This window comes from Anastrepha obliqua, chromosome 1 (assembly GCF_027943255.1).
Source record: "Anastrepha obliqua isolate idAnaObli1 chromosome 1, idAnaObli1_1.0, whole genome shotgun sequence".
NCBI classification, from domain to species: domain Eukaryota; kingdom Metazoa; phylum Arthropoda; class Insecta; order Diptera; family Tephritidae; genus Anastrepha; species Anastrepha obliqua.
The window spans coordinates 51564097-51579506 of NC_072892.1; the positions used below are offsets into that span (position 1 = coordinate 51564097).

A 15410-nucleotide genomic window follows, 5' to 3' on the forward strand; every position below is an offset into this window, starting at 1 on the left:
CAAGTTGCACCGTCCTGTTGAAACCAAATGTCCTCTATGTTATCCTCTTAAATTTTTGGAAACAACTCGTTGAGCATGTCACGGTAACGCTCGCCATTTACTGTAACCGCGGCGCCTCGCTCATATTCGAAAAAAATGGCCCGATGATGCCGCTAGACCAAAAACCGCAACAAACAGTGACTCGTTGTGGATGCATTTGCTTCTCTACAGTAACGTGTGGATTTTCTGAGCTCCAAATCCGACAATTTTGCTTATTGACGTAGCCACCGATCTGAAAATCAGAAAAGAAGAAGAAGACTCACCACTTTGGAAATAGGTTTTCAATATTTCCCCAATTTGTTCAGGCGTAAAGCGTCCCATTTCGTAAATGTCAAACCTTTAAGTAAATTATGAAAACATTTGGCGTGTCATTTGTGTTACCATTCTCAAAAAAATAGGTGGCTCCAAAAGCAAACGCTATATGGCCCACCCTGTATTTGCAGTTCTAACAAAGGTAGTATTCCCAAACGAGTGTACAAATATACGTACATGTTTTATGAAAAAATTTTTAAATTGTAGTAAAAATTAAACTTTTGGTGCAAATTATATGGTCGGCAACACCGTTTCCACTTTGACGCTTTGCCTTGTTATTATTCGTTGAAAATCTTTTATCTGTTTGTAAACATTCAAGTAAGTATAATAATGAAAGCTAATTATTTTGTAAATTAATGTCGTTTTTCGCTATTTAGGTCGATGTGGTAGTTGATTATTTGGAGTTGGCTTTCTGCTGCGGAAAACCACCGGTTTGTGAATTTCCATACACGTAAGTCCAGATCAGACATTTCTAAAAATTCTTATTAAGCTTTTTCATTCATAGGTTTTTAGAACAGCGTTTTTGCAAATATAATAGTGACCACCTTTCATACAATACATAAACTACAGTTAGGAAGTTCTGTTAGAATATTTGCTAATAAATTGTTTTTAAAAGTTTTTATTTGTAGGACTTCACAACCGAGCAACTGCTGCGGAAGGTGCGTGTTGAAGAGCTAGGTGGCACAACTATTGCGGTTTTTAGAAACGAAAGCACGTATGTGCGTATTTCTACCATTGTCTCATGTGGTGCTACGGGCAATTTCATAGGTGACTTTGAGCGTTCTGTGTACGATGGTGCAAATACCTAGTTAAGTGTTTAACATGTGACGGTCATCATGTGCCTAGTAATGCTACCTCTGAAATCAATTTGACTTCCGAACTGGCTGTCCACGTCGATACCAATATGCTGTACGTAGATGCATGCGCAACACCCACACGAGCAAGTCCTCGCGCTTTACGTCGACAATTACACGTAAGTTGTAGTGATATATTTGTGAGTTAACAATTTTTAAGATTTTTGGTTTACAGGTTTTTGATTTCTGCCTGAATAAGTGCAGCGTTCCAACACCTATACGAGCAAGTGCACCCACATTCCTCATATTTCCACTCCGATTCATTACTGCGACGCCATAGATAACTAGATGTGAAACTTATTCATTTTGAGAGAGAGCGCGCCCATTAGGACGTTTCAAAACTTGGCAGCACTCACACACTATGGGATTTTGAACAGCTGATAGGTGAAATGGCAGACTGCCAGAAGAAACGCGCCAAAAATAACAGACGAAAACAGTTCGTTTTTACTTAATGGAGAAAGGACGTGTTAAAATGTTTATAATTATTTGTCTTAAAATTAATTCAATTGAAATGTAATAATTTGAATTTAAATGAGTTTGTAGAATCCAAAGCTCGTTATATCCTTTTCGACTTCTACTTTTAGTCTTATGTACATAATGTAATTTTATTGAAAACTGTATGTTGGTTTATGTAAATTTTTATATGCGTAAATATTCTATGGTTGAAAAGCGTAGGTAAGGGAACTGAATTTGTGTTTGAGATATTTTACAAAAATTAAAGGTAATCTGCTTTAACTTATTCTGTTCGTTATTTGAGAATTTTTTTTGTTACCCAATTTCTGTGTTATATTAAAAAATCACAATAAGTCATGTTTTTAATTATAACTTAGGTTTTTGCGGTCATTACTTCATTATTAATAAATTACTTATGTATATCAGTTTTAAATAATTTCATTTACATATAAATTTTTAAATTTTTGGCTTATTTATGTACATATTTCATACGGATTGCGCTTATTTTTAGTATATGTAGGTGTTTACGAGTGATATAAGGCTATTGGGCAACCGCACACTAAATACTAACCTCAATGGTGGTGTGCAAACGAAAAATTCCAGACCTTTGGTTCAAAAATACCCAATTCATGTTTCTACCGGTGTGGCAATATTGGAAAATGTTATAAAAAATGCACATTTTTCAGCGCTCTCACGAGGAAAAGAATTTCACATCTAGTCATCTATGCCAACAACTGTTGTGTTACTCTTTTTAAACAAAAGTAAATGAATATGCTTTTGACAGTGTTCGGGTGATTTGGTCGTCTGGACATGCTGGTATTCCAATAAATGAAAGAGCCGATGCTATCGCAAAAAAAGCTGTTTGTTACGGCTCAATTCACTTTTGAAGCGGCACTCAGAATACTGCTGTGCTGCTCTAATTGACATTCAAGTTGTGAATGATGTAGGTAACATGTAGTGAACAAAACCTTCTGAACTCATGAATGTTGTTGTTAACATGTAGTGAACAGAATTTCATGAACTAGTAAATTTCGTTGTTAACATGTAGTGAACAGAATCTTAAGAACTGGTGAATTTCGTTGTTAACATGTAGTTAACAGAATCTCTTCAACTGGGTAATTTTGTAGGTAATACTTACGGATCCTATATACAATAATCCTTCAAAATTACTGATACAAATGGTTATTTATTGAATATTATTTATTTAATGAATAATTTTAATATTTATTTAGTTAATTTTTAGTTTCTAAAGAAAATTAATACAATATATAATAATTTATTTGAATTTACTATTTACATTATAAAATTACGTTAAGTTTTAGTTATTTTTTTTAATATTTACATTGTAAAATTAGGTTTGGTGTTAGACAAATTTACTTTTTAGTTTTAGTTATTTATATACGTGAATTAGTTTAGTTATATTATTAGAAAAGTTTACGTTTTAGTTTTTATGTACATAAATTAGTATAATATTTACATTCTAAAATTAGGTTTTGGTGTTAGAAAATGAACATGAATTAAAGTAATTTAACATAATAAAATTATAATAATAATAATAATAAAATTATTATAATAATTTTTATATTGCTGTATATAGTATCGCCGTTTATATTGCTGTACCTATAAAGTATAAAAAAGATGCTATTAATACAAAATGGAAAAGATTAAATTACAGGTTTTATACATATTTCATGCACCAACCGTGCATATTTACATACAGTGTATGGAATGCAAAGTATGTATGTACATGCATAAGAATTTTACTTCGCAGTATATATGTACATACATACATATGTATATTGCATATTTAATTCATATACACTACGCAGCGGACTAAGGGAATATTAAAATAGTTAAATAATTTTCTTTAGACATATTGAAAAGATTTGTTGCCCATAGCTATGAGAACACATATGTATTTCAGGTTAAGATCCCCGCACTGATCCTGTATGGGCAACAAATTGCTTTTCAACCCTTATTTCTCACAAAACACACTGCGCAGTGTATGTATGGATGCAAAAGCTATGACCACCGGCACTGGTCATGCTTTTGCACATTTTATAAGCGAAAAAGAATTTGTTTACGTTGAGCAAACTTACCAAAAGAAAGATGCCCGCAAATTACCATATGCATATGCAAACAGAGTAGACGTGTTTTTTTGTGCGCTGCAGTTATCTTTTATTTACTTGTGTTTGTTAACACCTATCTTATATAGTCTTTTGCTAATACGGGTCTCTTTGATCACTTTCTAACTCTGTGGCCGTGAAAATAATTTAGTGTACGCTAAAACAAACAAAATCAGAAATTTTTGTGAATTTAAAAACAATTTGAAAAATTACCACCAGAGGAAAAATCACACGCCAAACGGTATCCACTCCGCAAAACAGCGCGAGCACTCTAAACAAAGCGAAGAAAAAAGGGAGCTCGCCACCTCCTTTCTGGCTTGAGCGGATAGAGGAACAACTCGAGCTGCAGAGAAGGAGCATCATCGAAGAGATTTCGGAACGAGTGAAAACATCTGAAGAGCGAGTAATGCAGCGGTTTGGCGAAATAGCGGCGGAAATGGCGAACCTTCGGAAAGCTGTGAAAACAATGGAAGAACGTGTGGGGAAAGCTGAAGCACAAATTCAACTGAACAGGCAACTTCAGGGTGAAATCGCGGTACTGAAGACTCAGCTGGATGAGTGCCAAAATCATGCCGTCTCCACAGATCTCATCTCAGACTCTTGACGTTGTGAATACGTTTTTTCTGAAAATAAAAATACATTTTATTAGTTTAAATATATATATAATTGGAAAATTTAATAAAAATTGTTCAACTTACCTTTTCGCTTGTAGATTTTCACCGAATTAAACGGGATTCTTTTTTTATTTGACATTTGCAACTTGTTTTTTGCTGTCACTTTCGCACTCACTATAGTTAAGTTTAATAAGTATTCACGAAAATTATGAGATAAATATATGTATAACCCATCAAAAATGACAACAGAATTAAATGTGATTGTGTGGGTATTATTGGAAAAAATTGAGTGAATGTGTTGGTAAAATTGGAAAAACTGGTGAACCGTCGTTTGCATTCGAAGTCTTCAAGTCTTTTATTTCATTCCTTAGTGCTGCCTACCTTTCCTTTTAAATAATGTCACTCTCAAATTAACGTTCTCTGAGGGCTGCATTTACGAAGAATGGAGAAGAGGGAAAATGTTTTCCCCTTCTTGCCTAAAAGTAGTAAAAAAGTACGTAAAGTAGCTAATTAGTCCTGTAATAAGAGAAAAACTAAGTATATTAGTTATTTAATCTAAATTAAAACAAAACAACAGAAAAAACATTCTGTTCTTTTAAAGCAAATAAAGGTTGGTTAAATTTCAAGGGCCGATGTTGAACGTGAACCACACCTAAACGTCAACGACACCGTTGGACTTCTTTCTTTGGGGCTATTTGAAAGAAAAGGTGTACGTCGATAAACCAGCAGCAATTCAAGAGCTAAATAATGAGATAATTCGGCACATTAACTGGATAGAACCTCAATTATACCTCAGCGTCATGAAAAATTTGGATCATCGGATGGAGGCGTGCCGCCGAAGCCGCGGCAGCTATTTGGCCAATGTTTTGTCTTATACGTAATTGAAACATACCAATATTATCATATTAAAGAGAAATGACAATAATTTCGTAGAACAATTGATTTTATTCAAAATCAATGCCGGCCTCTGAAACTTAACCACCCTTTATAATATTTATTTAGAATTAGAATAAAGAGTACGGCGGCCGCCGTAGCCGAATGGGTTGGTGCGCGACTACTATTCGGAATTCCCAGAGAGAACGTCGGTTCGAATCTTGGTGAAAACACCAAAATTAAGAAAAGCATTTTTCTAATACCGGTCGCCCCTCGGCAGGCAATGGCAAACCTCCGAGTGTATTTCTGCCATGAAAAAGCTCCTCATAAATATATCTGCCGTTCGGAGTCGGCTTAAAACTGTAGGTCCCTCCATTTGTGGAACAACATCAAGACGCACACCACAAATAGGAGGAGGAGAAGAAGGGTGTACGTCTTACGTCTTCGTACGTCTTGTCTTACCGAAGTATAATTGTTCAAAGAAATGGATCGTGTGATTATATCAACAATAGCCCCAATTATCTCCAAGTTTAAGTTCCACTTCAGCTTCTAGGAGCTAGAGAGTAACTGTTGAAATAGTTCTTACTATTGACGAATTAAGTTCCACTTCAGCATCTAGGAGCTAGAGAGTAACTGTTAAAACAGTTTGTCAATAGTAAGAACCGGAACTAGAAGCTGAAGTGGAACTTAAACTAGGAGACAGAAATTTGAAGTTTGGTCTATGTGGGACGTCAAGGAACATTTTAGACTGCCGAAGATTTTGAAACTATGACAGTAGTCATAGTGCTTATGTTGGCTAAGTCGGTTGATCACAGTCTTGTGAGTGACTGAGCTGCACCCTACTTCCAGCTGCGGACCAATGAATTTCTCCACCAAAGTATCATAGTTCTTTTAAATATTTCTTTATTTTTTTCGTTCTTTCGTGGTCATAATTGTAATATTGTCCTCGCACGTTATCTTGAAGTTTCCCCGTGTATCCGAGGTGACCTTGATAACAGCTTGTCTATCCGACTATTCCAGAAGCACGACCAAAACGTTTATTATTTGACAATTAAATCGATTTTATTATAATACTTACTCAAATGTTTATAGTGAATGTTTACGATTTTCAACTAATAATAAAAAGCAAACCGTTGGCAAACGGTTTTGCCGACATAATAATTTGCACCAAAAGTTTAAATTTTACTACAATTTAAAAGTTTTTTATAAAACACTAGCTTATACCCGTGGGTTTCACCCCACATTTCTATCAAAACGTATGCAATGTAAATAAAACAACTTTAACTTTTTTAAGTCAGTTTAGGTATTATGCAGTATGAAAAATCTCATTTGTATAGGAGGTGTCACGCCCCATTTCTAGCTATCGCCAGTTTTCATGCAGGTGTTAGGTATTAACCTTATATAATCTCTTACCAAATTTCAGTTGTCTAGCCCAAATACTTCCGGAGATATGGACAATGAAAAATTGCATTTATATGGGAGGTGCCAAGCCCCCTTTTTTCGTTTTTCTCAGTTTTCTTGGAGGTGTTAGGGATTAACCTCATATAACCCCTTCCCAAATTTCATTGGTCTAGCCTAAATACTTCCAGAAATACGGACTGTTAAAAATTCCATTTGTATGGGAGGTGCCACACCCCCTATATATATCAAAATATTTTTTAGCCCATGACCATCCCGGTAAGGTATCCAGTTCGTGTTTTAAATTTGGTTACGATCGGTGTATGCGTTTAGGACGCAAGTCGATCTATAGATACATACATAATTTGAATTTAATATATATATAGATATACGTATACTTGTAAAGAAGCAACATGGTTTCAAATAAGGAAGCCGATTTGTGAAGAGGAAGCGAGAAAGCTGCTTAGCTGCAAGCTGCAAGCTATGGTTGAATCATCCGATCATGTCCGTCTATGATTCATGAAAATAAGTAAAAACCGGCATCTGGGTATGAATACAATGAATTTAGTGTAGTGAATTTAGTGTAAAAAAATACATAGTGTAATGTGCCAAATTATAGTGAAGTTCCCGAGGGCATTTTGAAGGCAAATAATTAAGAAATTATTATTTCCCGAATAATTTGGAGTTATAAAGAGTGTTCCTTAACACCTCACTAACATCTCCACCAAGTTTTATTAATAAAGACATTATAGTTTGCCAAAAATTGCCCAATAGACATTATTGCGAATCCCAGCCGTGCTAAATCGCTTTATAATATAACTTAAGTAAACATACGTAAATATTTATACGAACGTATTTGCTTCCGAAAAATGGGTGTGAAGCATTTATGGTCGGCACTAGCTCCATATGCCGAAACAAAGCCGCTGCATGAATTGCGTGGTCAAAAAATTGCCATTGACCTATCTATTTGGCTCTTCGCAAGTAGGAGCGTGGCAGATTACGATGAAAACCCCGGGGCAGATTTAAGGTAGGTACTAATAACGTAGATAATAAACATTTAAATTTATAAATATTTAATATATGTATGTATGTGTATCGAACAAAAGATGCGTTTTCTTTCGGACACGCTCCTTAATTACGGAAGGTGTGACACCCATTTTTATACTCGATGGAGCGGTCCCCAAATTAAAAAGACGAAGAAGGAGACCTCCATGTAGTCAAGAATGCAGGAACTTATTACAATCTATGGGTGTACAATATGTTTACGCACCAGGAGAGGCCGAAGCTTATTGTGCGCTTCTCAACAAAAAAGGGGCATGTATAGATCATAACAAATGCATACTAATTCCTGATTATACTTCATTGATGCAATAAAAAACTCACTTTCATTCTAGTTAGTAGACGGGGTGATGACTGAGGATTCGGATTGCATTGTTTATGGTGCTTTACGTGTCTATCGTAAATTTAAACTATCCACGAGGGCAGTTGAGATTTATGACATGGAAGAAATCAAAAAGAAGATGGGTTTGTACACTTAAGGAGGCTTTGAATTTTAGTTGTAGATCTTTATAATAAATACATTCACTAGATTTTGGCCAAAACAAGGCTATTGTTATGGCGCTACTCAGCGGGTGTGATTATGGTTCCAAGGGTATTCCTGGCATTGGACCTATGACTGTCCTAAACTTGTTCAACAAGTATAAAGACGTGGAAATTTTACAAAGGTATATGAATGTGAATATTTCAGGCTAATCAGTTATGTAATTTTAATATTTTTTTATTTAGAATAAGATCTTGGCGGCGTGAAGACAGTAAATATACTGCGCTGGAGATGCGTGTTGATGATAAAAGGATTTGCAGTAATTGTGGACACGATGGACGTACACAAAGTCATACAAAAAGTGGATGTGGCATTTGCGGTACTAGAGAAGGATGTGACGAAAGTCTGTGGAAGTAAGTTTAAGTCTGGGGGTTATATTTTTGTGTTTATGACAATTCTACCGGGATGCCAATAGACGTCTTATGTGATAATTCAACTAATTTCACATCGTGGGTTTACAAGAGGTTCCGGTTCTCTTAAGCAAAATATTTTTTTTTTGTTTAAGTAAACTTATTTTAATAGAATTTATTTTTCTTTTATCACAAATATTTATGTTATAATTTTCCTAAGCTTGATACAATGTGTTACTAAAATATATGGAGGCGTTATTTTGTATTTATAGGGAAGAACGTTTATCTTTAAAAACCGAACTGGAGCTCCGTAAGAAGGCTTTAACTGTTCCCTCTTTTCCATCTGAAAAAGTAATCACGGAATTTCTTAACGAACCTACCACTGCGCCCAGATTAAATGTGATTTGGCAACAGCCTAACATAGAAAAGTTTGTAAAAAAAATCCGTCCCCTTCTCCAATGGACTGAGATTTATTGCTTTCAAACATTTCTACCGATTTTGGCACGTTGGCAGTTAAAAAACATGCAACGTACAAATGAGTTGAATACAGACACATGTCCATCTGTCGCAGAATTAGTACAAATGGGCATTGTGCGTGGGGCATTCAGCCAGGTTAATCAGAAACAGCTGCGCAATTTCGAACAAAAAAATCCTGGAGTAATTGGAGCATTGTAACGACATTCTTGAAATCGAAAGAAAAGCCACCACGTTAAACCACTGTAAGGAATGGCAAGCATAATAACAACATTGTTACGTACTACATATAGCAAATTTTGTATTACTTATAATAACGTCTTGCCGATTCCTCAGCCAACCAAAGTATATTAATATCGTTTACATTTTTACGTTCAATTGGCAATAACAACAATTCATTCTCTACTTTAATCTTAAAATAAACAGTTATTGGCATAACTTGTGTGCTTTGTACTTTAATTGGTGACGACTTTGAGGGAGATATCAGTAAATGTATGGGTGTTGTCGTTGAGACTGCCTCGTTTGTAAATGAATTATTTGCGCGCTTGTTTTTGACGCTGTTGCTTTGTGGTACCGGCCGATGCATCTAAAACCACCTGAAAAGCATCATCGGGTGCTAACACCGCATCTGCACTCCAACAAGAATTTTTTGAATCGGTGTGTAGGTTTTCTTTAGAGGTCGATGCAGATTCTTTAATAGGGGTGTGAAAATGTCTTTTTTTTGCATTCTGGACCTAAATCATATCAGAGTATTTGAATAACTGGCCGCGCAATTTAAACTCTCGTAAGTATCATCGTTAAGTGTGGTTGAACGGTTTGGGTGTTTCAATTGTGCCATTACTGTTTTATACTCCATGTCAGCGGATTTGTCACGTGGAGATTTCTTGATGTACTCCTTAAAAACACATAAGCCAGTAAAATATTAATTTCACAAATATGTTAGTAGTTCAGTAGCTAAGCAATAAACTGATAATTAGAATTTTATTACATTTCTATTTAGTAAGATCAATTTTTTTCTTCTTGAATAATACCTTGGAAGACCGATTCAAACTCGAACGTATACGTCCGCCACTATGTAATTCTTCTTCCACCAACATTTGATTATTGCTATCGGACTCCACATCTGATGCAGACTCAACTTGTGCATTTTTTAATGCTGGCACTGGCTTCTTACAAATGCCAGTCTTTGAAAGTGTTGTCAATAGCCTGGCTCCTATCATTTCATACTGTGTTTGTTCGCCCTCCGTTAAAGTTGCTGTTCGCCGCCATCTATCTGAGCCAACCAAACACGTTTCGCCAAAATCTGTTTTAATGGCCGTATCAGCGCCACGATCTAATAGCAGTTCAACTACATCGAGAAACCCATTCGAACAGGCATCGTAAAGTGGAATTAGCCGTCGCAACTCAAACCTCCTTTATCGTTAATGGCAACAGCTGAACCGCGATCTATTAGTAGTTCTACTACATCACGAAATCCATGATTGCAAGCTTCATGCAATGGAATCCAGCCCGTATGATCCCGCACATTGACCACATGCCCGTGGTCGAGAAGTCGCCGAACTAGCTCAATATTTCCTGCTGTACACGCTTGGTGCAGCTATGTTTCGCCTTTATTATTGCGCTTAATTGTAAGAGCGCGAACTTCACGTGTAGCACGATGTGTCCGCGGTTTCTCTGTCTCATCTAAATCACTCATATCTGAATCGGTCAGAACATCGAGACAAACATCATCACCCAATTCGGGTGAGTTTTCATCGTTGCAAGCTGCCGAGTCCGCCTCTGACTCAGCGTCGCTTCCATCGTCGTCAAGTCTTAATTTTATCCCTATAAAAAAGAAAAATTATTGTTTTTGTTTTAAAGCGAATATAATATTTATTTAGAATATTTTCGATGTTTATCTAACACAAGAGCACGCAGAACTATGTTTTGTTACTTAAATATGTGTTTTAAGTTAGATCGTAGTTGTAAAACAAACATTAGTTAGATGTGAAGAGAGAAAAATAAAAACATGGCGTCTCCAACGGAGTATTTTCATTACATTAAGAAGGAAATGCTGCTAGTAAACAAAAAAAAAGCTTTTATGTAGATTTCCGAGTATATTTTTTTTTACAAGTTTAGTAGTTTATAGTGTAAAGTTTGTTTACCTTAATATACTGGGCCCTTAGATTAGTAAGTGTTGGGAAAATGTATTCATATGGTCTAAAACAAATATTTCATATATTGCTAATATAATTCATAAACTTACGTTAATCAAATGCGTATGGGTGACTCGTATGGGTGTTGGAACGCTGCACTGATTCGAGCAGATGTAGAGACGTTGAACTTGCGCAGAAACCAAAAACCTGTAAACCAGAAGTCTAAAAATTGTTAACTTCAAATATATAACTACGACTTACGTCCCTTGTACGACTTGATCGTAGATCTACGTACAGCGTACTGTTATAGACCCGGTATGGTATCGGCGAAGGCAGCCAGTTCGGAAACCAAGTCGATTTCAGTGGCACCAGCACCAGACACATAACGACCGACACGTGCCAAACACTTGAAGTTATTTACACCATCACCACAGCACGCTCAATGTCATCCATGAAATTGTCCGAAGAACCACATATGATATGACACACGCATTCTTGCCTTCGTTTCTAAAAGGCACTACAGTTGTACCACTTAGCTTTTCAACACACCTCCTGCTGCACTTAAGCGCCTGTGAACTGCTGCAAATAAAAACTTTTAAATACAATTTATTTACAAATATTCTAACATAATTTACTAACTGTGGTATATGTAAGGTGACTGCGATTGTAAAGGGTGGGCCATGTAAAATTTGCTTTTTGAATCGGCTATAAAAAGAAAAAAACTAATCAATATTTTTTCAAACTTTTTTTTTATTTTGAAGATTGAACATTGTCATTTATGAATTAAAAATAATATCGGTCAAATGACTGCCACGACTGGCTTTACAGTAGGCCATTCGATCAACCCAATTTTTAAGCACATTTTCGATTGTTTGGGCTCCAATTTCATGAATGGCAACTTCGATTTCGTGTTTTAAAGCATCAATCGTCTCTGAATGGTTCGCATAGCATTTTTCCTTAACGCCCCCCACAAAAAATAGTCCAACGGGCTTAAATCACAGCTCCGAGGCTTCCAATTGATATCGGAATTTCGGCTGATTATTCGGTTTTCTAAAACGGTAGCCAAAAGTTCGAGTGTAACTTTGGCAGTGTAACAAGTTGCACCGTCCTGTTGAAACCAAATGTCCTCTATGTTATCCTCTTCAATTTTTGGAAACAACTCGTTGAGCATGTCACGGTAACGCTCGCCATTTACTGTAACCGCGGCGCCTCGCTCATATTCGAAAAAAATGGCCCGATGATGCCGCTAGACCAAAAACCGCAACAAACAGTGACTCGTTGTGGATGCATTTGCTTCTCTACAGTAACGTGTGGATTTTCTAAGCTCCAAATCCGACAATTTTGCTTATTGACGTAGCCACCGATCTGAAAATCAGAAAAGAAGAAGACTCACCACTTTGGAAATAGGTTTTCAATATTTCCCCAATTTGTTCAGGCGTAAAGCGTCCCATTTCGTAAATGTCAAACCTTTAAGTAAATTATGAAAACATTTGGCGTGTCATTTGTGTTACCATTCTCAAAAAAATAGGTGGCTCCAAAAGCAAACGCTATATGGCCCACCCTGTATTTGCAGTTCTAAAAAAGGTAGTATTCCCAAACGAGTGTACAAATATACGTACATGTTTTATGGAAAAATTTTTAAATTGTAGTAAAAATTAAACTTTTGGTGCAAATTATATGGTCGGCAACACCGTTTCCACTCTGACGCTTTGCCTTGTTATTATTCGTTGAAAATCTTTTATATGTTTGTAAACATTCAAGTAAGTATAATAATGAAAGCTAATTATTTTGTAAATTAATGTCGTTTTTCGCTATTTAGGTCGATGTGGTAGTTGATTATTTGGAGTTGGCTTTCTGCTGCGGAAAACCACCGGTTTGTGAATTTCCATACACGTAAGTCCAGATCAGACATTTCTAAAAATTCTTATTAATCTTTTTCATTCATAGGTTTTTAGAACAGCGTTTTTGCAAATATAATAGTGACCACCTTTCATACAATACATAAACTACAGTTAGGAAGTTCTGTTAGAATATTTGCTAATAAATTGTTTTTAAAAGTTTTTATTTGTAAGACTTCACAGACGAGCAACTGCTGCGGAAGGTGCGTGTTGAAGAGCTAGGTGGCACAACTATTGCGGTTTTTAGAAACGAAAGCACGTATGTGCGTATTTCTACCATTGTCTCATGTGGTGCTACGGGCAATTTCATAGGTGACTTTGAGCGTTCTGTGTACGATGGTGCAAATACCTAGTTAAGTGTTTAACATGTGACGGTCATCATGTGCCTAGTAATGCTACCTCTGAAATCAATTTGACTTCCGAACTGGCTGTCCACGTCGATACCAATATGCTGTACGTAGATGCATGCGCAACACCCACACGAGCAAGTCCTCGCGCTTTACGTCGACAATTACACGTAAGTTGTAGTGATATATTTGTGAGTTAACAATTTTTAAGATTTTTGGTTCACAGGTTTTTGATTTCTGCCTGAATAAGTGCAGCGTTCCAACACGAGCAAGTGCACCCACATTCCTCATATTTCCACTCCGATTCATTACTGCGACGCCATAGATAACTAGATGTGAAACTTATTCATTTTGAGAGAGAGCGTGCCCATGACAGAGAACGTTAAATATACCGGCGGCGGTTAGACTTCATTTTTGACAATTCACACTATTAGTAGCTCGTGAGAATTCTCTATATTTAACGTTCTCTGCCCATGAGGACGTTTCTAAACTTGGCAGCACTCACACATTATGGGATTTTGAACAGCTGATAGGCGAAATGGCAGGCTGCCAGAAGAAACGCGCCAAAAATAACAGACGAAAACAGTTCGTTTTTGCTTAATGGAGAAATGACGTGTTGAAATGTTTATAATTATTTGTCTTAAAATTAATTCAATTGAAATGTAATAATTTGAATTTAAATGAGTTTGTAGAATCCAAAGCTCGTTATATCCTTTTCGACTATTAAAAAATCGCAATAAGTCATGTTTTTAATTATAACTTATGTTTTTCGCGCTCATTACTTTATTATTATTAAATTACTTATGTATATCAGTTTTAAATAATTTCATTTACACATAAATTTTTAAATTTTTGGCTTATTTATGTACATACATATTAGGGTGGTCCAAAAATGCATGGGAAATAATTTATATTAAAATTTTTATGCTGCCGGCCCCCATAATGGTAAAGAATGAAAAATAAAAAGACCCGTATTTTTTTTTTTTTAATCAGACCATATTTAATGGTGCCGCCGGGGCTTTGAAATATCCCATGTATTTTGCATGGGAAAAAAATACTTTTTCGTAGATTTCATGTAAAAACCTGGAAAATGGTCAGGGAATAACAACCAATTATGAAATAATTAATTTTAATTTTTTTCATAAAAGTAATATAAAATATTGTTTTTCGATTTTTTCTTAGATTTTCGTTTTATGGGGGCTTTTTGGGGTTCTATAAAAAATAGTTAATACAAAAAAATTAATTATTTCATAATTGGTTGTTATTCCCTGACCAATTATGAAGAGAAACTGAGGTATCCGGCTAAAATATATTCATTTTCCAGGCCATAGACCTGTATGCCATAGATGACTAGATGTGAAACTCTTTTTCTCGTGAGAGCGCTGAAAAATGTGCATTTTTTATAACATTTTCCAATATTGCCACACCGGTAGAAACCTGAATTGGGTATTTTTGAACCAAAGGTCTGGAATTTTTAGTTTCCACACCACCATTGAGGTTAGTATTTAGTGTGCGGTTGCCCAATAGCCTTATATCACTCGTAAACACCTAAAAATAAAAAATAAAAATAATTGGCGCGTACACTTCTGTTAGGTGTTTGGCCGAGCTCCTCCTCCTATTTGTGGTGTGCGTCTTGATGTTGTTCCACAAATGGAGGGACCTACAGTTTCAAGCCGACTCCGAACGGCAGATATTTTTATGAGGAGCTTTTTCATGGCAGATATACACTCGGAGGTTTGCCATTGCCTGCCGAGGTGCGACCGCTATTAGAAAAATGTTTTTATTAATTTTGCTTTCACCGAGATTCGAACCAACGACCTCTCTGTGAATTCCGAATGGTAATCACGCACCAACCCATTCGGCTACGGCGGCCGCTAAAACCGTCGTAAACACCTACATATACTAAAAATAAGCACAATCCGTATGAAATATGTACA

At 35.9% G+C, this 15410-nt stretch overlaps 2 protein-coding genes and 3 long non-coding RNA genes across 8 annotated transcripts; 3 read left to right on the forward strand and 2 right to left on the reverse strand.

The window, feature by feature from the left end:
- The first annotated feature begins 591 nt into the window (after nt 1-591).
- LOC129236050 (uncharacterized) lies at nt 592-1944 on the forward strand. Of its 2 annotated transcripts, XR_008581622.1 has the most exons (5): nt 592-669; nt 729-802; nt 857-920; nt 981-1324; nt 1381-1944. It is a non-coding gene; the product is annotated as an uncharacterized LOC129236050 (long non-coding RNA). The 2 variants fall into 2 exon arrangements; XR_008581621.1 differs by having other exon boundaries at nt 857-1324.
- A 1212-nt stretch (nt 1945-3156) lies between these two features.
- LOC129236051 (uncharacterized) lies at nt 3157-4528 on the reverse strand. Of its 2 annotated transcripts, XR_008581624.1 has the most exons (4): nt 4483-4528; nt 3998-4383; nt 3758-3941; nt 3165-3278 (listed from the first exon to the last, which is right to left on the reverse strand). It is a non-coding gene; the product is annotated as an uncharacterized LOC129236051 (long non-coding RNA). The 2 variants fall into 2 exon arrangements; XR_008581623.1 differs by lacking the exon at nt 4483-4528 and having other exon boundaries at nt 3157-3278; nt 3998-4471.
- A 2522-nt stretch (nt 4529-7050) lies between these two features.
- Nucleotides 7051-9531, forward strand: LOC129236053 (flap endonuclease GEN-like). The gene is made up of 6 exons (XM_054870244.1): nt 7051-7696; nt 7776-7983; nt 8064-8193; nt 8258-8393; nt 8455-8622; nt 8892-9531. Exons 1-6 carry the CDS (start codon nt 7539-7541, stop codon nt 9292-9294), a joined length of 1203 nt encoding a protein of 400 aa, XP_054726219.1. The 5' UTR covers nt 7051-7538; the 3' UTR covers nt 9295-9531.
- LOC129236052 (tonsoku-like protein) lies at nt 9506-10484 on the reverse strand. The gene is made up of 2 exons (XM_054870243.1): nt 10125-10484; nt 9506-9988 (listed from the first exon to the last, which is right to left on the reverse strand). The coding sequence occupies exons 1-2, from the start codon at nt 10311-10313 to the stop codon at nt 9833-9835; spliced, it is 345 nt and encodes a 114-aa protein (XP_054726218.1). The 5' UTR covers nt 10314-10484; the 3' UTR covers nt 9506-9832.
- Nucleotides 10485-12927: 2443 nt separating this feature from the next.
- Nucleotides 12928-13816, forward strand: LOC129236054 (uncharacterized). Of its 2 annotated transcripts, XR_008581626.1 has the most exons (4): nt 12928-12988; nt 13048-13121; nt 13176-13643; nt 13700-13816. It is a non-coding gene; the product is annotated as an uncharacterized LOC129236054 (long non-coding RNA). The 2 variants fall into 2 exon arrangements; XR_008581625.1 differs by lacking the exon at nt 12928-12988 and having other exon boundaries at nt 13038-13121.
- Nucleotides 13817-15410: the final 1594 nt, after the last annotated feature.

Bases quoted from the DNA above. Each gene is read 5' to 3' on its own strand.
- LOC129236053 (XM_054870244.1), top strand. From the start codon at position 7,539: ATGGGTGTGAAGCATTTATGGTCGGCACTAGCTCCATATGCCGAAACA. The intron at 7,984-8,063 runs GCATGTATAGAT...CTTTCATTCTAG, and splicing joins CGCTTCTCAACAAAAAAGGG to TTAGTAGACGGGGTGATGAC. The intron at 8,623-8,891 runs GTAAGTTTAAGT...TTGTATTTATAG, and splicing joins TGTGACGAAAGTCTGTGGAA to GGAAGAACGTTTATCTTTAA.
- LOC129236052 (XM_054870243.1), bottom strand. From the start codon at position 10,313: ATGATAGGAGCCAGGCTATTGACAACACTTTCAAAGACTGGCATTTGT. The intron at 9,989-10,124 runs GTATTATTCAAG...TGTGTTTTTAAG, and splicing joins GTTTGAATCGGTCTTCCAAG to GAGTACATCAAGAAATCTCC.